The 22,296-nt window shown below is 38.8% G+C and overlaps 1 protein-coding gene across 2 annotated transcripts in view; it reads left to right on the top strand.

Annotated features, from left to right (window-relative positions):
- The window catches only part of LOC139714732 (putative complexin-1), a 77,352-nt gene that overhangs the window by 15,265 nt on the left and 39,791 nt on the right, over positions 1–22,296 (top strand). Inside the window, exon 2 of one of the 2 annotated variants that reach the window (XM_071626403.1) lies at positions 1,360–1,499. In XM_071626403.1, coding sequence (XP_071482504.1) covers positions 1,445–1,499 — 55 coding nt within the window. In that variant the 5' untranslated portion in view covers positions 1,360–1,444. Of the gene's footprint in view, positions 1–1,359; positions 1,500–8,585; positions 8,674–22,296 lie in introns of those variants that run through there. The other variant, XM_071626404.1, reaches the window with a different exon arrangement.

Genomic DNA, 22,296 nt, shown 5'->3' with positions numbered 1-22,296 from the left:
TGTTCCGAAATAACATACCATTCTCTGCACTGCTTCAAATTTCTGTTGTGACCTGACATACTTCCTATCATTTCCCCCAAGAGATAAATGCATATATGCACAGTACTTACCTAGAGGTTTACTTTCGGGCCAGAAATACCATGATATTTTGTAAATGAAAACTGTACCAAATGAAATACATGGGTCTTTATGATTACTCTTTTATTTTGCCATTGGGAACAACGACAACAAATTACTATGGTACACTTGTAAATAATGCCACAGTAATTTCAGTGTAAATGCACCTTTACATTCATAGACTTTTACAGAGAGATATTTAGAAATGGACTTTGGCACACTGAGTCGACTATACTCAAGACTGCACACTGGCACTGGTCCGATGATCCCTGACCAGTAAAAATCACTATTGGACCAGTAACTTTTTCAGGAATAGACCAGTAAAACGTGGAAAAACTGGGTACCTACTGGTCCAATCTGTCTGTCGGACCAGTAGAAAAAATGGGTTAGTGTGCAGCCCTGCTGTACTGATGATCTCTGAATATAATTTTTACAACAATGAATAAACTCCTTTTGCATGAACATGTTTTCTTTTATCAAGTACCAATTCAGTTCAATGCAATTCAATTCAAATTCTATTTCATTTTTCGACGAGAACATATACCTTTTGCTTTCGTTGGTAACAGAGAATAAAGTTTCATATGGAAGCAAAACAACGCAGAATGAAGAAAAGAGTTTACATTGTACAATAACCAGGTAAAGAATACCAAGATGTGATGGAAAGAAAAGTTGGCAAAATATTGCAAGTTGTACATGTAGATAGCAGACATTTGGGGAATACCAACTCAACCCCCTCCCCCCACCCCAAGAAAAAGGAAGACAATTTTCTAAAACATGAGAGAGCAAAATGCACTGCATGTAGCAAAGTTATAGTGGAAAATCTGTCACCAGGGTGGAATGATTGATAGTGGGTGGGTGGGGAGATGTAGGTCACAAGCTGCAGCCAAGTAACCAGTTTCTGACTTGAATTGACTGTCGCTCGTGCTCTGTACTACGACATGGAAACACCGCCTGCGGTAAAAGCAGAAGAAAAAAAATGAATACAATAAAGGCAGTAAGAAGACTGCGGTTTAGTCTCTTTTCACACATGCATTCTTATTTTTTATGCAGAAGATGGATGTGTTCCATTCACAAATGTGAAGTTTAATGCAAAAAAACCCCCCAAACAACAAGACAAAAATATTCTGAAGACAACCTTGTCTGAAGAGATAAACTCTTTCTGTATCATCTTATCATCTTGTGGCCTTGTTCTTTTCGAACTTCGGCATTTTGATGTTTTCTCTTACTTTCTGTGGTTATCAGAAACCTGCAGGCAAGCTGCGATAAATCAAGACACACTCTCCTCTCCCGAGAAGACTGAGAAAGTGGTCAGAGACAAGAATTCAACATGGCGGGCATGGCAGCTAAAATGATTCTGGGCAACAAGCTCAACAGTGTCAAAGGTGAGAGGTCATGATGCGGTCTTTGCGAGGATTTGGCTTGAGAACAGCAACAAGGTCTCAATAACGACCTGTTGTGTGTGTGTGTGTGTGTGTGTGTGTGTGTGTGTGTGTTTTCTCACAGAAGTTGGTTGATTCAAGTGAAAATATCCATGATAGTCAATAAAAAACAACTACTTGTATATAGTCAATCTGTGAGATAATGTTAACTTATAAAACACAGAATGAAATCTTTCTGCGCTTCAAGAGCTCATCATGATGGTATGCTTTTAAAATAGTAATGAACAGTTAAAAAGAAAATGATGCAGTTGTTATGTCAAATCATAACAAGTAGATTATGAATATTATATGATATCATCACAAGCATGTACCACAGACTAGTCCTCAAAGAGTTTTTAGAAATTTAGTTCTTCCATATTAGAATAAATAAGTGTAAAGTTTCTTTTTGCTCTGGAACAAGCAGGTGCATTGTGAAGCGTTGTGGTCAATAAATAATTGTGACATAAAGGAGGTCTTAAAGGACAAGTTCACCTTCATAAACATAAGGATTGAGAAAATGCAACAATATTAGTAGAACACATCAGTGAAAGTTTGAGGAAAATTGGACAATCGATGCAAAAGTTATGAATATTTAAAATTTTTGTGTTGGAACCGCTGGATGAGGAGACTACTACAGCTTGTGAGTCATATGCGTACAACAGCATAAAGAAAATGTAAAAGAAAATTCAACATATTTTCACTTTTTTCGCATAATAAAAGAGCACTTGACTTGCCTCTTTCTAAAGGCAGGGGGAATAATATTACCCATAACATTTGTCGGTAACAAGTAAGGGGAATGTGTACTTTTTTTCAAAAGATGGAATTTTGTGAAATTCTCTTTATATTTTCCTTATATTGTTGTACGCATGTGACATCTAAGTTATTCATACACTGCAGTAGTCTTCTCATCCAGCGGGTACTGCACAAAAACTTCAAAAATTCATAACTTTTGAACGGATTGTCTGATTTTCCTCAAACTTTCAATGATGTGTTCTACTACAATTGCTCCATTCTCTCAATCCTTATCTTTATGAAGGTGAACTTGTCCTTTAATGTAATTTTGTGCAAATGCAATCAAAACTTAGGGTTATCTTATCAAGATGTTAACTGACTGACTGGTCATGATTACCAGTTAGCTATTGTCTTCTCTTTGTTTTTGTCTTTTTTTTTTGCTTGCTTTGACTTTGCACCTCCTTTTTTTTTGTATTGTTTTATGCTGTATGTAATGAAAACTGAATTGTGTCTTTCAATAGAAAAATTGGTTGTTTATGGTGAAAGGCACTTCACAGTTAGCAATATTAATCTGCAATGACCTTTGAACCACACTTTTTTTAAAATAAATAATATAAGTTATAATCAGAATAGTATTGTCTAGAATAGCTAAGTAGAAAGAAGTAATCTACTTGTAAATGCTGCATTTGTGACTTTTGCTTCTTTGTTTTAAATGAGTAATACACATATTTCCATAATTGCTTACTGCGCAAATCTGAGGTATATTTGTATCCACGGCAGAAATATAACCAAAAACCTTAGGACTAAAATGATAGAGGATGAAAACTTAGAACATGAATGCTCTATACTTGTAGCTCATCTGATTTCCTCCGTTCTCTCTTAGTCCTAATTCTATTTTTCTGAGACTTGAAGGGATGCTGACAGTCAAAATGATCAGTGCTGCAATGCAATGGCAAAGGGAGGAAAGCCCAGATGTAGTCATCTGCATAGCGGGTTTCAAAATAAAGCTCTGCTCGAGCTGCCTTGAAGCTCATCAAGCAGCAATGCATAGTTTGCAAAACCGAAAAAGTGATCGGGGCAGTCTTTTGTGTTAGTCTGGTGATTGAGATGTTAACGGCTCAGTGTCTGCCACAGGACATTTCTGCACCTCTTCCCTTCGGTGATGAGAGGATTCACGATGAAAAACTAGCTAACTATAGATCAGTTAGTACCACAATTGAGGTCTGTGGGCTTGCATGCCATTTACATATTTATCTACACTGTATATTACACCCTACGGAGACTTCCCCAGGCAGAGCAAGAAAAAGCTGCCATATCCAGATGGGTGATGGCTTTTCCAGGACAATGCTCCCAATCAGTGGCAAAAGGACGGATGTCATTGTCTCAGTGATGTGATAACTGCACTTGCTCCTATTAGCTTTTGCATGCAGACAAAGATTATGTTAAATTTATTTTGTATTTAGCTTTCCTTTTTTTTTTTGAGGTGTCTGTATAGCATCTCCAAAGAGGGGCATGTTCTTAGCAATTACAGTAAAAACTATTCGTAAGATAACCACTCAGGTTTCAGAGGTAAACAATACACATTCATTTCACTGTTATATTGAGAGTCGTGAGAAAGTTTCATGAGTGGTGAAATTCACTAACTGAGAACAGCATTGACATTCAGAAGAGAGTTATCATTCCTTTCAAAGAAAAAAAGTTGATGTCAATACATTAGGGATGGCAAGATATTTGTTAGTCGTTGATTGTGCTATTTATCAGTCCACTCAAACCAAGTCACAGTGATATCCCATAAGCATCACAGAATAGCCAAGTTCTAAAAAAATGATAATAATAGTTAGGGGTATTTATATTGCCCTTTACCACTCAGCCTGAGTGCTCAATGGGCATGAAAAAAAGTGAGAAATTACTTTGTACATACTAGCATTAAACAAAACAAAACAAGCCAAACCAAAGAATTTTTTATCAATATGTTGCCTGACCAATTGAGTCATTACTCTGATATGTGACCATGATGGTTATTTTGAAAGTGCTTCAATAATACTTACCAGGTATCTTTGAATTCATTAATGTGACTTGCAAACTGCCATGACTAAACCAATTATCTATTTTGCTCTTTAACTCAAGTTTTCTCTGGTGTTGTCCTTATAAGTTGTCAACCAATTTTGAATTCACACCTTAGTCCCGTGATCAATATGGATAACTACTATAAAAGGGGGAGGGGGAGAAAATGACTGAGAATATTTTGGAAATGACAGCAGTGTAACTTGTTACCATCTTGCAGGAGTGAGACTTGTGTCCTTGACTACTGCTGGCAGAGTGATTATGATCTGCGTTGAGATAATACGATAATATCAGGTGTCTGTTTGTGAAACCAGGCATCATGCCTTTTAATGAAAGCAGACCAGGTAGAGATGGCTAATATTTATTGTTGAATTTGTCTATTTCTCTCTTTCTCTCTTTTCTTGTTTCAGTGTCAAAAATACTGATTCCCCAAAGGCCAAGCACAGTAGTCTCATGATCATAATGTTTTGCCAAGTTTGTCACTTCAAGTATAGTTCTTTGTTGTTGATAGTAACACGAAAGCAGTGTATCGAGAGTTATCGCATTTGAGATCTATTTCCGTAGGCAATCAGCATGAAGCACATACAACTGGAAAATATGTATGAGTTGGTATGGGCTGCTGGATGTGTGTATTATGTGTTCCGCTGAATACAAAGTTACAGGTATCATGTAGCTGCCAGGAAAGCATGTCTTTGAATTTCAATAGAGAAATCAGTAGCTTTGACAAATCAGTTCATAAATTTGCAGTTTTTTAGTTATTCTGCAAATTATATTTAATAGTGGAGAGCCGTACTGTGAAATTCCTTGCTACACATTCCTCATGCTGTCTTACAGTCATCAGGTGTTGTTTGCTATGCATTGCTATGGCATCCACCGAAGCTTGTTTCTCAAGACACATTTTTTCCTTAGGTATATAAATATAAATGTGTTTAATTGTTGTGGACATTTACAGTGGTAATTACGGAGGTTTCATTAATAAATGTACAGACAGGATGTGTGCAACTATGTGTAGTTGTAAGGAGAAACCTGTCATACATGATGTGTATGATAGAGATGCATTAGTTTTGTGTATGTACTCTATGCATTTTAGGGCCTCTCTTGAGTACAAAAAAAAAAAAAAAGCTTTCTGAGCGTCAGTAAAACTTTTAGCTCTATCTGCCTCAATTCTGCCAAGAAAATATATGTCAAGCTGAAATGTCCCCTACTGTGCAATGATGCTGTCTTATTGTGGTAGTGTGACCCCAAAGTCCACTGAAATCAGCGCAGTCAACGTCCCAGATTCACAAATTACCTACGTCAGAACCCACTTGGAGAGAAACAGCCGTAATGTGGTCGATTGACGGCAATGGCTGCGCGTCTCCTGGGGTGCGGTGTGAAAGGTGCTATGACAAAGTAGTGTGCCTCTTCTGCTAGACCACCTTGTAATATAATGTTCACGAAATATTCCGTGAATAAAATGTGCTGAAGTCAAATTGGAGATCACATCAACAAATGCAATGGCACAGCAATGAAGCATGGAAGTGTGTACCATATGATGTTCCCTTCCCCTACTGGTAGCTAGAACTGCTGTTTGGCAAAGCTGTCTTGCAGCTATGGAAAGCATGTGAATGCCCCTGTTCACACTGTAGGGCAGCACAGATGCATTATGTTTGTGTCTCAATGCATCATCATCATTGAAATTGAGTCAGGCCAGGTGGACTTCCTGTTGTACAATGTCCCATCATGCACTGGAACAGTAGAGAGCTGACATCTCCTGCTGGCAGGGATGCAGAATTCATCAGGGGTAGTTTGCATAAATACAGCACTTGCAGCTAGTATCCCACTGTCGGATGAGGTTGGTTCTCCCCACAGACACCTGGTTGTGCATTATTGCCATTCTGCAGTACATGCAAGCGAGCTGCTGACTGTACAATAGTCTCCTTAACCCCCCCCCCCCCCCCCATTTACCCCCTTCCCATCTAACACTTTCCCCATCTACCCACCCCCCCCCCCCTTTGTCGCCCCAACCACTTCAGGGGTTGCAGTTGATGTGATTAATGGAAGAGTTTATGAGGTGTAATTCAATGATGATGTTGTTGCTAAAAAAAAAAAAAAAAGATACAGCATAATGTATTGTACTTTACCATCCATTCCTCCGCTGGTGAGTTATTGTTCAATGGTCCTCATGAAACAGGTACACAAATGGAGAGTTTGCATACACGGTACCCTGTATCTGTTTTATCTTCTTAAGATATGAATGCTGTTGATGTCATACAGTCTGGGTGGAAATTCAAATGGAGTGGATGTTTTACATTGACCATTGCTGTTGGTATGCAGTTAACATAAATTGGGAATGATGATAAAACAGATTGGTCCATCTGGTGGATAAATGGGCCCATAACATGAGATGTCTACATTGTGGCATAATATATTGCATGTAATTGCAGAGTAAAAGACCATATTTTGTATGAATATTGCCTTCTGTAGTCCTTATTTACAGTAACATGTACTCCACCTTTTAATAGATTAATTAGCAGAGGAGTTCATCTTTCAATCCCGTGGGTTTGGCTTTTTCACAGAGTGTTTAGACCACCATATGTTACGTACAGTCTCATAAAGCCCAAAGGTATTCCTTACCCTGCACTTAATGCTTCATTGTATCGAGTGTGTTGTAAGCCACACCCCTTCAAATAGATCGCTAGTCTTCAGCAGAGGCTCTGCACATTCGTAGATATGATGTTTGCTAGATTTGTGTACCATGTTGGTGTACTTTGGACATATTTGCAAACAGTTGGGGAAAAGTTCACTGTTCTTGGTATTTGATCGGCATCTTGAAGTCTACATGTGACAAGGATGAATGGCATGAATGCATAATGCTTCCTTGAAAACATTGAATATCTGCAATGTAGCAACAAGAATTCTTGACATTATGTTAACAGATAGAAAAGCCCCCCCCCCAAAAAAAAAAAAAAAAAGGAAAAAAGAAAAAAAAGAGTCACACACAAACCTGGGTAGTGAATACCAAACTGTAATTAAAAAAGAAATCCTTAAAGGGTGTGTACAGTTCTGGTTAAGGTGAGGATTTAGCTTTGAATGCTTTGCGAGATATTCAGAAACCAATGTATGAGATGTCAAAGAGCATGCAATTCTAAAGGGTATCAAAAGTTTATTTGATGAATATCGGTTTTGAAATGGCTGAGATATCCAAAAACAACGTGAAACAAAGAGATCGTAATAAAAGGTGTGGCCTGTCGTCTTTTATCATTATCACTTTTTTGGATATCTCAGCCATTTGAAAACCAATTTTCATCAAATAAATGTTGAATCCTTCTAAATACTGTTTCATATTTCATAAGAGATTTCTCATTGTCTCACTTACGAATGTTCAAAACATGAATACCCCCTCGACCAGTACTGTACAGTCCCTTTAAACTCCAGATAAACTAAAATTTTGTGGGGAAGAAGCCATTCAAAAGCAACACCTCAAGAGCAAGTGATACACACACACAGACATGGACTCACCCACCTACCCACACACATGCACCCACAGATGCAGACAAACACAGACAGACAGACAGACAGACATGCACACAAACTCATCTCATAAATTACAAAATTTGTGATTCAGTAACATTTGTAAATGTACATGTACAAGTACATGTGTGAATTGAAAAGCTAGACATGGAGGTATGTACTGATTAACATAACATGGAAGTACTTGACTTGATGAAATATCAGACACTGAATATTCATATTACAACCAGGTTAATCATATTACACGTAAGAAGAAAATTGAAACAGTTTGAGTAATAGCCCATGATCTAGAAAGCTGCATATTCTGGAATCTTCAGTTTCAGGTGGCTGTTTTGGTCATATGATTCCCATTGTCAAATGTGCATTGTACTCATGATATTCCTGGATACAAAGTCTTGGTTTTGTTGTGAAAGAATACATTTGCTCAAGTTGTAGGGAATATTCCACATGTGGTGTTTTGATTTCATTGTTCCCATTCAGATTGCTCTCATCGTAGGGTATTTTTTATGTTAGCATGCAGGCAAACAAACAAACAATTTAACAAACAGACAAGGGAAGACTCATTTGTTTATTTGTAGTGTCAAGTTAGTACCCTGATGCAAACTCTGTAGGGCGACATGTTGTTGCAATGATTCACTGAATAGGGTCTGAATCTGCCAGACTAGTGGTGCGCCATCAGCCTAAACGCTAAGTGTTGAAGGCAGCGTGCCCATATGGCAATTAATATTCATGATCGAGAGAGGGTTCTTTCCGCACACACTTTCCCCAGCATACTGGATGTAGAAGGAGACCAAGCGTGTTGTATACTGCAAAATGGCTGCATTCTTGGGTAAGTTTTGCTGCAAGTTAAAATTGAAAATGCCATCAGGATTTGCTGGTGTGTACGATAACGAGAAAACAGTACCTCGCTCTAATTGCAGTCTTATCTGTTGGCTCGCATAAAAAGCTCCATCCGGTGCTGCCGTCACCGAACGGTAGCATTTGAGGAAATTACAGGGTATTGATTTTAGTTTGTTCATCTCATCGTGTGTGTGTGGGAGGAACTTGTTCTGTGGAGGACTTTATAGCCTGAAGCATTATGTTTATGTGTATATTGCAGAACTGACTTTAAAGTGAGTTTGAGAGGTGATTTGCATTCAGCAGAATATCTCACTGTGGGGGGAAAAGAAAGAAAACAAAACCCCAGACTGATATTGACTCAGGGTGTACCGACAGAAGGGGTGTAAAATATCACCAGCTTTTTCAACCTGTATCCAAGAGCCTCTCATAGTGTAAGTTCTGATCAATTTTGATGATTTTCCTCAGATAGAGTTAAACTGGCATGTCAAAAATTTGACTGCTTGTTGGTCTCACATCTCTGGAATGTCTATACACTTCGGGGAAGAATACATATTGGCTGGGCTAGAATATTACAGTTGTAGTACATAATAGCGTTTTGATGGTCATAAATGCCTATGGTGTGTGAGCACTTTCGTAGACACTGGTATATTTAAAAAGCAGAGCAATGATTTGCTCCCGATGGCTGTCTGCTCCCCCGAGTTGTGACAGTTTACGGGACTGTAGAAGAGCACTTGGAAAATGAAATTTTGATGACCAGATCTAGACATACTGGACGTAGCTGCCTCTGTTGGTCCGTCCCTGCGGTATTCATTTATTCATAGAATGCAGTGCGAGTACCATGGGTTTATTTTTCCCATAGAGGATACACAGTACGTAGAGCTACAGTATATACCAAATGAAATATTGATCTCCATTTGCTGTGCTGTTGGATGCAGCTCGCTCCTCACAGTCACTCAGTTTTGGCCATGTGTCCATTTCAGCCTTGAACGACAGAGGATGAAATTGGCTAAAACGTCTGGTATGGATGGCTTCTCCCCCCTACCCCCTCTCTCTACCCCCCTACCCCCTCTCCCCCTCCTCCCTCCCCCCCTCTCCCCCTCCCCCCCCCCCCCCCACCAATTTCTGATTCATGGAGTTACGGCTGCATTAATCATCTTTCCCTTGTTTGAAATTCATTTCAATACCCACTATCACAACATGATTGCAAAGGCCTTCTAGATTGCGTTTCTCGAGCTCTTGCATCTATCATCTATTGCGAGTAGAGAGGAAGGCAGCTCCATTGCGCTGTTTTACTCAAGGAGCAAAGGTCATGTAGTTGGCGTGTTTACAGGTCCGAGCTACAATGTATAAACGCATTTCAAAATGACTTTGCGTTTATCATCTCTACAGAAATGCCTTTTAGATTGCACTGTTTTTGGCATTTCCTACCCCATAATCAAAACAGCTTGGTGTTGATCATCTGCCCAAATCTCTCTGGAAGTTGATTGAAAAACCTGAATTCTACGCCAGTTCGTGAGTTGATAAATGCACCCGTAGTCATCCAGCAAGAAAAGTGGTACTGCCCACGGATAATGGGCATTGTGTATGATGCTGACATGCTAACCCTTGCCGTGTTCTATGACATGATGGATTTAAAGGGATTGTGTGCAGTGCTGAAAGATGATTGCAGCCGATCAGTTGGCACTGTGGGCGATATAAGAAGGAGATTGAAATTTCTCTGTCCCTTTAGCCTGAAATTGATACAGAAGTCATTGACTGTATAGTGTGCCAATTCGTTAACCCATTTAATGTCCAGTAGCCCTTGACAACAGGTTCAATAAAACCATATATCATGCTTGGCCAAAAAAAAATGCCCACATGCCAGACAAGAACCCACTTCAAGGAATTTTTTTTTTTTTAAATTCTCTGCAGCCTCCTCGCAGTGCACTTTGTATGTTTTTAAAAATTACTGATAATTGTGACTCTTCACTGATTGAAATATTTCGCCGGTTAAAGTATTGCACTGCCTTGTCACAATTTCTCCTTTGAACTAAACTTGCTGACAGTTTAAATGAAATTCTTTAAAAACTAAAAAAGCACTCTGAGAGCCCAGACCTTCCCCAAGCAGCTATACTTTTCCACCGATGATTTTGCTCTTCGATTGACATTGAGTAATTTTCACCCATATGCATGCTTTGTGAAAAATAGCCTGATATCCCAATATAGAAGCCTTTGTTACATCATAAACCCTCAGCTGCGCGTCGTATGTCACCCTGTGTAGCAGAAACTAGAGCATGCACTTTAGTGCGCGTATGAAAACGTAAAAAATGCACGGCTTGAACTTCCAAGTTCATTGATCCTACCTGCCAAAATATCAAAAATCTTTTATAAAATCCATAAATTTTTTTTCATCACTACCAAATTTAATCATCTGTGCCTTGCGTCATTCTCAACGTTTCCTGCAATCTCATCCAAATCCGTGCTCAGCATTTAGAATTATTTTGCACACAGACAAACAAACAAACAAACAAACGGTAACGAAAACATAACCTCCTCCCTTGGCGGAGGTAAAAAAGGCGACACTATTTTCCAAAGGGTGTTATATTCACTTTGCAATGTGCAAAAACAAAACGAACAACCCCAATCCACATAGAAATCATCATCATCAACAACAATAGCAACTTAATAAAAGGACAAATGTGAAGATTCCTTAACTTCACACTCCACCAAGTAAGTGTATGTGAATACATGATGTCAAATACAAGTGCACTTTGATGTCAAGTTTTTGAAGGCGTCAAACTTTGCGTACTTAATTCCTCCCACCCTCTTTTTATTTGAGATGCTTTTTACACAAATGCCAGTAATCTATACTTAGTGACACCACAGCCACATTTGGAATTGCCAGTCTGTAAAATCACCCTCTCCCTTTCCATTTGAATTGATGACATTGCTTCTCATCTCGTGAGTAGGAAGAAACAACTTGTCAACAAGTTAATGCACACTGTCAGTGGTTAATGCACACTGTCAGTGGTTAATGCATGCTCATGCTGTGAGTGTCCAGACACTTTGTTATTGTTTTTGTAATGTTGCCTATCGGGCAAGGTGAAAAAATAACAAACCCAAAACCTGTAGGCATTTACCACTACACTTGTTGACAGGAAATTGAGAAGACACGATACTATAAAACCAAAAACATTTCGTGACATGAAACTTCTGCAAATTGGAGTCCACTGCCTTAATTTTCTCAGCATGAAACTCCCTTGAATTGCCACCTGCATTTAATGCATTGTGTAGTAAAAAAATAATAATAAAAGATCGCATGCATTTTACTGTTTTAAGAATCTTGGTTCCTTGTGAAATTCACAAAAGTTCCGTGCACTCAAAAATTGCTGGGTCTAATTTACACTATTAGGAATTGATCCATTATGCGGATCACACGCCAGTGTTAGTTGGCAAAGATTGAAATAGGCTACATTTATCTAACTTGAGAGAGAGTGTCACGTTTCAAAACGCATTTGGAACGGTGTTTGCAAATGTGGTTTGAAACGCAATTCTCGGGGAGCTGCGTTTATCTAACCATCATACAATCACGATTCGAATGTTGTCACTGCGTAGCTGCTTTGTGCTGTTTGACCCGGGAAGTAAAGGTCAACTGCATACCACCAAACATGCCTCCTCAGTCACACACAAATAATGGGTAGAGAGCACAACCGGAAACAGCTGGGATTTGACCTCGAGATATAAACGAGTTTCAAAACGGCATAGCGTTTATCTACTCACAGAATGGCGATCGTGGTCTCAAACGTGTTTCAAAATGCCCTTTGAAAGGCATTTCAAAACGGTGTTTCTAAACGCGTTTGTGTTTATTTAACCCCTGAAAATGCCTAAAACGCGTTTTATAGGATTGTGATTCTGCCTCAGAAAGTTTTCAGATAAACGCAGCCATAGAAACTTTCCATGTTGATGAGAAACCCAGTGTGTTTGAGGACATTTGTCGTAATCATACAAGTCATCCACTCTTGGCTGTAAATTTTAGAAGTATTTGGCAAAGATTTCATTTTGGTCATTGGTTATAGTTGTATGCACTAATGACCTGACTACAATGTACCTCCACATCCAGTTTCAGGTGGGGAGAAGATAATGGACAGTTGTAGGTATGAGCACTACATTTTCACAATTCTCATATTTATCAAATTTAGCATCCTTCAAGTGTTGGGGTGTACTGTTTAGGTTTAAATAGCACTGTGTTATACTTCAGTTGTTTTTTTTTTTAAATGCATTTCTTTATATCAATAAATGACAAATAGATTCTAAATAGTGCGACAAAGTGGAACAAATTAAAGTAAACCCAACTGGAAAAATGGGAGAATGAACACTTTGCATAATTGGGAGGACCCGGTGCAAGGCCTAAAAATATTTCAGAATATCACAGCAAAAAGGCAGAGTAGAATAAAAACCATGTTCCTCTTGAATAGAAGTCACCTGCTGATTCAGTCAATCAGTGATTATCAAAGTACCATTTGTAATATATTATGTATATATAATCATATATTATGTATACATAATCAGTAGAAACATGATTCCACTTTGCTTTCAGAATTTGATATGTACCAAGGAGTTCTTCCGCAAATCTGAAAGGGCTTGTTAACATCTATCTGCACTCAAGTAGTTCATCTGATGTGGATATGAAAAGCTAGTACATGTCTCTCATATCTTGCTCTTAAGTTGTTGGCTCATGAAAGTCTATGAAGTACAATTTTCTTCAAAGAAAAATGTGATCGAATGAAATAGATGAAGCAGCAGCCCAGCTAGAAACACTGACAGCATGCAGGTACTTGAGAAAGTTAAATGAGTTGAATCACAGAAAAATGAATTACTTTAAATGAGTTGAATCACAGAAAAATGAATTGCTTTGGTCAAGAATTCAGAAACTGCAGTCTTACCACAAAGTCATTGTTGTTAGGCTGCATTACAACACAATGTTGCATGGACTTGTAATTTGATGTGAGGATGCAAGTATTTGTTTGAAGTCACACTTAAAAAAGAAAAAAAGAAAAAAAATGGTTTCCTTACATAAAGACACCCATCATTGCCAGGAGCCAGAATATCATGTTCAATAGCGATGGCAATTAGTGAAAGTGATCCAGAGAAGGTTTGAGTGGCAAGCCTCCGAGCCAACCACAGTGGGCAAAATGATTGGAGCCTGCAAAATACATGTGACCTGTGGTTTGTGCATTATGCTTCCTACGCTCCAGTTCTACGATAGAAATGTTGTAACATATGTTGAATATATCTTACACCCGTGCGTGTGGGTGTACTTAGTACTCCGGGGTGATAGGCATAACGGGCAATTCATTGTAGATGGCGAGTCCCAACTGTGAAAGTAATCATATCTTCCCCAACGACGCCGTGGAGCCGAAAGTGCACACTCCAGTGATCGTGACGCTGTCACTCTTTCTCCGCCGCGTAAATGGTTGTGTTGCCTGCCAGCGTGCTGCAAGCTGTGGGTGTCGCGTTGAGAGCACAGCATTTGAAAGGGTCAACTCAACCACAGAGACATTTGCAGAAAGAGCACTCCCTCTTAATTGGATGTGTTTCGTCTGGAATATGGCTGGGAGTAATGCAACCACTGTACATTTTGTTGATGCATATACTATGCATTTTTTTAAATTTGTGTGCCTGTTCATGTATGTAGACGTATAGAAATAAGAAAAGTAAAAAGTAAAACATGTAGAACATGGAATGAGACTATACACTCAAGTGATATTTTTTAAAGGAAATAGTTATGATGCAAAATAGAAGGAACTGCTATGTCAAAAGAAAAAAAGACACACACACTCAAAAGAAGATTCTTGTAGTTACCTAGGGAAATTAATTCTATTTGCACATGACAATCAAAACATAAGGAAAACTGAAAAAAAGTGATAAGTCAAGAGATTCACAGAGCAAGAAATGAGAGAAAAGTACTGTTCAACCCCCCCCCCCCCAAAAAAAAAAGAAAAAATGAGGGAAAGAAGAGGAGGAACTAAACAGCAAAACTGGAAGCACCCACTTTGAGTTTTGATAAAGACATTAATAGTGGACTAGGACAGGTCCATCTTTTAGACCTGTGTTTAACCCGTTGAGGACGAGTCCCGAGTATACTCAGGCAGGTGTCTTTTGGAAGTGCATGTTGTAGCGAAATCAGTCCGTCCTCAACGGGTTAAGGCATAATATTGCCAATGAAACAAAAACCCAACATTAGTGCTTTAAAATAGTTCTGAAATGTGAGTTAGGGATAGAAACAACCACTGTAAAAAATTGAATTTGTATACTTGATGTCTAGCGCTGTTAAATATACAAAATGTGAACAATAGTTATAATAAAAATGTTACCAGACTTAACCGTCTACAGTTACGGTTTATTGAGAAAAGCACTGATCTCTCCTTATGTTTTAGGCTTTATTGCGAAAATTTTATGTGGTAGGATGTTTTTTGATAAACAGACCTACACATATGCATCAAATTTGATATCTTGAACATTTCTTAAATCACTGCTCCCAAAGGTAAACAGGACCTTTAAACTGCAGTGGCGATATCTAATTGTAGAACTTTCTTTTCATCCCATTATTTGGTTGTCTTCTATCTGTATCATATACTTTATATGGCGTAAAGTCAATGAGCACATTAACGGTTTTGCAAACTTGGACTCATTGAATAGTTTTGTGAGGCGTGAAGTTTATTGAAGGAGACTCATCTATAGCAACAGAGTGCTCAACACATATGAACATATACAGTGGAAACTCGATAGAAGATGTTTTTTGCCAAGGAAATCCAATATCAAGAATGTGTTTCTTATTAATAGTAGATGTTTGAATTTGTAAATTTATATAGCTTGCGATTGTATCAAGATCGTCTGTGGATTGGTATGTGGTTATCGTATGGGTGTGTGTTGTGTGGAAAGCTTGAAAATGGTCTGCACAATGCTGTGTGTGTGTATGTGACACATTCTGCATGTACATTATGACTGCGTGTGTGTGTGTGTGAAGACGGGGAATTCCCTAAGTAGAAGGCCAATCACAGCATCAGATTGCTTCACACCTGCTAAACGTCATGATGATGTCATATATACATATGGCCGTCCCACCACACTTTCTGCATGTATCAGTGTGCGTGCACACACACACTTCACACGTACAACATGCAGTGCTAGCTGGAGTGCACTGAAGAAAATGATTATGTGTGTACAAGACAGTTTTTGGCGCATCAAGCTTTACAATCTCGGAAGATGATAGCACAGGCGAAATAATGGAAGGAAATTTGGGACCGAGAAAATTTCCTCGTTATAACCGATATCTCGTTATAGCAGTGTTCGTTATACCGAGTTTCCCCTGTATTGTAAATGTCAGCCCTGTACAAGAACCTGAAGATAGAAATTTTCCACCTTCAAGATTACTTTCAATGGCACTCATGTAATATAATGGGCAATATTTTGTGTGCTTTTGTGTTTGCAAATGTATCAGTTGATTTGTGGAATTTGCAAAAAATGAAGCCACAATGAAATATGTGGCACCCCTACAGGTGTACAAAATTTACCTACTGTATAGTGCACTCAGTATGCCTCAGAAGCATGTGGGTTATGGTGAGTGATGAAATTTGGGACCATGTGCTTGGGTGTATATCTTGTGCTAATTACTATAAACCTGTGTACTCCAAAATCTTTAAAAATCCACCAGGTTCGTGTGCATGTAGGCTGTGGGTTTACACTGAAGAGTGAACATGCCATATAATCAAGAGAAGATGTGAATATAGCAACATAAAGTGACCATGTACGTGAAAAATGTTTTCTGGGTAATTGTAATTCAACAAGTTGACACCCAATCCTGTTTTCCCCCTTTTCAAAATGTGCAGTTCGAGCATATTGTATGTGCTTGTTATGAGTTCAAAGTAAATTTTATCAATATTATTATTTGTATTAAACACTGTTTGAATCTGCCTTCCATGGAGAAGATCATATTTTTGTAGATATTATATATTAATATAGAGTATTTTCCAGCGCATTATATCTCTAGAAACTTTGTTTTTCATCTGAAAGGACTTTTTGATTATCTATGAAAAAAAGAAATCAGACAACAAATGTTTGTGCATCTTATTTTTTAGAATAAGAATTAATAGAAGTTAATGTGTTTTTGCATTTTGCTGCTAGCAAGGGCAGGTGGAAATGTGTGTGAGCGATTGAAAATATTCTTATTGTAAGGGTAATCATAAATTGTGCTGCTAATGAGGCAGCATTGGGACAATAACAAGAAGACGGTAATCACTCATTTTGAAGCAGTTACAATCAAGTAGAAAATCTCAGTAGTTTGGTAAGTTTCTAAGAACCCCTGAGGACTTTATGTGGTTTTGACCTCTCCATTAGTGTTTTCTTTGAATGTGCATGTGTGTGTTGGGGGGGGGGGAGGATGGAGGGGGTAATGACCGATTCTTGGTGCCTAGGTCTCTTTTAAGAGTGTCGCACCGATATGCAGCAATTGACGACCATTGCAAGCAAAGTATTTTCACCATCCCCGGCTTGGTAGCTCTATCGCTTGCCTGTTCCCCCAGGGATTGGTTAGTATTACCACTTTAATACTGCTTTCAGTCTCTGACCATGCCTAATGGCTGGCTATAGATGCATATAGATTTATATGCAATCTCTGTAGTTCCCCATCTGTGAGCCACTGTAGGTATTAACGGAATATATTCGTCTGTGCTGTTTACTCATGACAGGCCTTGGCTCGGTATTGTCTTTCTGTATATCGCTTTACCAGTGCATCACTAGTGTATTCTAAAGAGTCTCTTGGGGATCACTGTTCAAGAAGAGTACTTTCCAAGAGTTTGGATGTCCACTCATTAGAGTTAGAAGTACAAGAGTTAGTTTCAAGTTGTGTTGTACCTCACTTGTCCATGTCTGTGTGTTCAAGTAGGCGTCTTTTCATGGCAGCATCCATAGAAGACTATGAAAGGAGAGTATTCTGTAAAGGGCATTAATTGTTCTAAGAATGTTCTTAAATTTAATCCTGTCTTTTGAAATGATTTGCTGGAAATCGTGAGAAAATATGTGATCAGTATTTGTATAGACTTCGCTTTGGAAGAAATACAAAATTTAAGATATCTGTAGATGAGCCTGTGACTATATCCATTCACTCTGGATGAGCAGCAAAAGCAGAGCTGAGCACATCAATGACGGTTCAGCCTCTCAACACTAGCCTGACCTTTACTGAAGGCGGAAAGCTTTATCGTTGTTAATCAAGTCTCCATGGAAACCGCCAATGAGCACACCAGTTAGTAACAGTTGAGCAGGTAGTGCATTATGTTACTAAACCAAGTAAAAAAAAAACCCGAACAAATAAAAAACAATACAAAAAATTGCTGAAGAGCCAGCCAAAGGAATACAAGTATGGAAATCATTGAAAGTGAGACAGGTCTACATAGAACGAGATAGAGGTAGAGGCCATTACAGAGATAGAGATAGAGAAAGAGATAGATAGATAGATTGATAGATAGATAGATAGATAGATAGATAGATTGAAAGAAAGAGAGGTAGAGGGAGAGAGAAAAAAATGAGATAGATAGATATATATATATAGAGATAGATAGAGAAAAAGAGAGATTGATAGAGATAGAGAAAGAAGAGAAATATATCTATAAATCTATATCTTTCTATATTTTTATATACTATATAGAGAGACAGAGAGAAGGAGAGAATAGACAGGGAGCTCAGAGAGAACGATATAGAAGGATGCAGGATTCGGGTGTGGCTTTGCATTTCTGTCATATATATTGTTAAACCAAGAAAAATTACCTGAGGCCTGAGGCACTCAAATGCTGCCTTACAAGTCACTTAGAAATTCATGTATACACATCCGATGTCTCAAAGAGCTTGATGTTTGCTTGAGAAATGAATCCGCAATGATTTTGGCTGTTCGTGTGGTTGTCGCAAGTTTTCTGGGAATTGAGATGGAACTTGATCCCATCTTTACACTGTCTCCTACATGTACAAACAAACATCTAAGTTGGGGGGGGGGGGGGAGAAGAGTTTTGAGGTATGAAATTTCTGTCAAGAGAAGTATGTATCCATCTCCATAAATTAGTTGGTTTGCATGCCAGGAGGGACAACTTTAGCAAAGTCGCTCGAAGTGAGTGCAGACCTGGGAATGTGGAAAAGTACTGTAGATCTTTCCAATCCTATCTACAGATTACTGTATGAAATGTTATCCTATCCCCCTACTGTTTCCTGCAAACTTGTCAATGTCTAAAAGGAAAGGGGGAGGGGGGTTGAAAAGTTGTATCCATCCCAATAGATTAGTTGGTTTGGCAGCCATGAGGGACAACTTTAGCAAAGTTGCTCAAAGTGAGCATGGACCTGGGAATGTGGAAAGATGGATCTCTCCAATCCTTTCTACAGATTACTGCTTTCGTAAGCAGAGTCTTGGTAAGAGGGTAGAATGCCTAGAGAAGAGGTGTAGATACACCATGTTATTACAGTTGAAGTTTCCCCTGTGATGTTTGTGTAGATTCAATGAACATAAAAATATTTAATGAAGCACTTGGTAAGTTGGCTGTGATTTGGCTCTGCTGATGGGGCGTCTGCCTCCCAACTCAAATGACTCGGGTTCGATTCCAGAGTCTAGCTACGCAATGTTGTGCTTAATCGCACTGTCCCCTTGAGAGGCAAAACACTCTTTCCCTCAGATAGGACATAAAATGGAAATCTCATGTTGGTGTCAGTCAAGACTCGCACATGGAAAAGATCCCACTTCATTCATGTCAAAAAGCGGGATGCTAACCCTGTTTAAGTTGTCCACCTACCCACACAAAAAATGGGCGAAAGATGCCAACCCCTCGTGGCTCACCCCAGGTGACTAGCAATAGTCAACAAACATCAACAACCAGGAATATTGTGCCACATCAGAAGAAGAAAGCTTGGTGAGTTGGAGGAAATGTATGTGGGATGAAATATTTGAAGGTTTCTGTGGCAGTAGAACGTTGAGTGGTGGAAGGTTTCACGGTGCACCATGCATTCTTTCTTGGGTATGTACAGTGTATGTGGCCCATTTCGGCAAGCATATTCATGCTGTTTTCTTGAAAAGAAGCTTGTGAAAAAAAAAAATCATGTTTTTCTCCTTACAATTAAAAGTGGATTTAGCACCTTCTGAAAAAGAACTCTTCATCAGCACAGAGAGTTATTTGGGAAAATGTACCTTTAAGGCTTTCTGTGAACCAACCTGTCTTTTTCCACCATTGATATTCGAAATGTGTCAGGTTCATGCAATGCATGAACGTGATGAATTTGCAAACCGACAGAACTGTCTATATGCAAATGTTTCACCAGGTAAAGATCACTTCTTGTATGATACATGTAAGATAGCAAAACCAGATCAGTCAAGTGCTATTAGCAAGCAAAACATTAGGCAGCCTACATGTATAAAGAGTCCCAGAAAGGCTGAGGCCTTGTATAATGTAATCAGTATTGGATTTGTCTGGAAGACTTTGATGATAAGGCAATTCTCCCTATCGCATATAAAATGTAAGCATTTCTTCAATAGTGTTCGGGTCCGTACGATGTATGGTGGACTGACGCTGTGTGCAAATGAATGAGGTGATCTTAACCAACCCACGCGCAACACGCAGAGGTCAAGTGGGGTCACGCGTTCGGTATCGATTGGTGCACTTCTGGGAATGCGGAGTTACATTTGTACTGTGCAGCAGGCAGAAGCAGAGGGTATTATGCAGTAATTGCCTCAATTTTTTCCCCTTTTTATCATGACTCTTTGAAAACATTGCCACTTCACAGTAGAAATGCATTTTCAGAGTTTATAAATTCATTCCTTTCTCAACATGTAACAATCGCTGAGAAACCTATAACAATACAAGAGATAAAGATAGTGCTCCATGTTGTTTTTTTTTTTTTTGTACTATCAAATAGAGCTAGCACTCTGCACCGGCACAGCTTCATTGACACATTGTTTAATGGATGTTATTGTGTGGCTGCTGTTTGAGCTGTTGCATTTATATGCAATAGGGAGAATTGTTGTCGCCAGTGTCTCCAGCAGGATGTTCTGCCACATGGAATGCGGAGAGATGGTGATTAATAGGGTGGGGATATTACCCATCTAGATCAAGCCTCCAAGAGTAGGGCCCATCAATTTCATCTGTCAGGCACTTTGTAGCGGCTGATGCAGACAAATAGCATCTTAAGAATACCATCCATTTGCTGTCGTAATGAGGCCTTAATGACAACTTATTCCACTGCAAGAGGAAAGGACTGGGGGGGGGGGGGGTGTGGGCGGGCTCGCAGAGGCCATGATGGAGCGCAGTTCTTGAAAGCCTCATAATGATGACTGTAGTATCCAATAACTGTAGTATCCAATTACTGTGTAAATGTGGTAATTTCTTAGGCTGTGGGTAATCTAATCCACATGCCAGACTATTCATCTCCACAATCTACTCCAGATATGGACCTATTGTTTTGGTGAGACAGTTCTAGAAGTCTGTAGCTATTCAGCCCCCAGAGGATCAAAGCAATATAATGATCTGTAATTTGTGAAAATGCTCCATAATGCAGAGGATAATATCTTTTTACATGTGGTTGAGGTGCATGGAAAATCATTTGCAGGCATGACTAATACATCATGTAGTAAGGTCACATGTTCGTTTTCTGCTGCGATCTGAAAGGGCAGTAATTTGGTTTATACACTGTACCTTGATTTGATGGAAGTAGACAGTGTTCGTCATTAGATGCTGCTCGAGCAAATATTCTCATGTTAATGTTATGTTATTGACCTCCTGGCCCTCCCTTTGGAAGAATTGGTATTGCACCAATATGTGACTATTCAGTGAAAAACAAACAAAAAAAAATTCTGCTGATTCAGCACAACAATTCATTCCCGCTTTTCTGTTCTTAGTCCATAATGCTAACAATCAACAGGTGTATATAAACTATTAAAAAAATCGTCTTTATGACTGTGTGCATGTATTTTCAATGAATTCATTGTTTTTTGTTTTAGTCTGTAGATGTATGAATACTTCTACAGCTGTAATTTCACAAAAATCTGACCACCCAGTTTAGTTGATCTCAGTGCTTTCATCAGACTTTATGACAATTATGCATGAGAGAGTTATCATGCAAGGCATTGTCAGTATCATTCTTGAAGAGTATGGGATGGGGAGGGGGGCTGGTGGAATTCTACCAACTGGTGATGTAGTAATATCAACCATGAAATAGTGTGAACGTCATGTACGTCAGGAAGATAGATCAGAATTTGAATGGACCATTGTGAGAGAGAAAAAAACAACAACAACACTAAACCCAGCTCAGCTTAAGTGCATTATGCTTAACTTTGCTGTTTGTGCCATGAACAGTGAAAGCCTGTGTACCACGTTCATGCAATTTTCATGTGAAAACTTGGTATATCGGTGTATTAAATGTAATGTGAGCTTGATTGATGATATTCAGACTTATGAGTATCAGTACTAGATGATAAGCTGAGCCTACCATGATGAAATATATAAATTAGTCATGTATAGTGAAAGTGTGAACTTCCAGTCAAATTGGCAATGTCGAATGATGTACAGTATTAGGTGAGAACCATGATGAAATACAACCGTAAATG

Source organism: Diadema antillarum, unplaced genomic scaffold (genome assembly GCF_040938485.1).
Source record: "Diadema antillarum isolate AM-2024a unplaced genomic scaffold, OU_Dant_1.0 seq00002398_RagTag, whole genome shotgun sequence".
Classification (NCBI taxonomy): Eukaryota; Metazoa; Echinodermata; class Echinoidea; order Diadematoida; family Diadematidae; genus Diadema; species Diadema antillarum.
The sequence above is the reverse complement of the archived record's forward strand: the minus strand, read 5'-3'. Positions and strand labels throughout refer to the sequence as shown.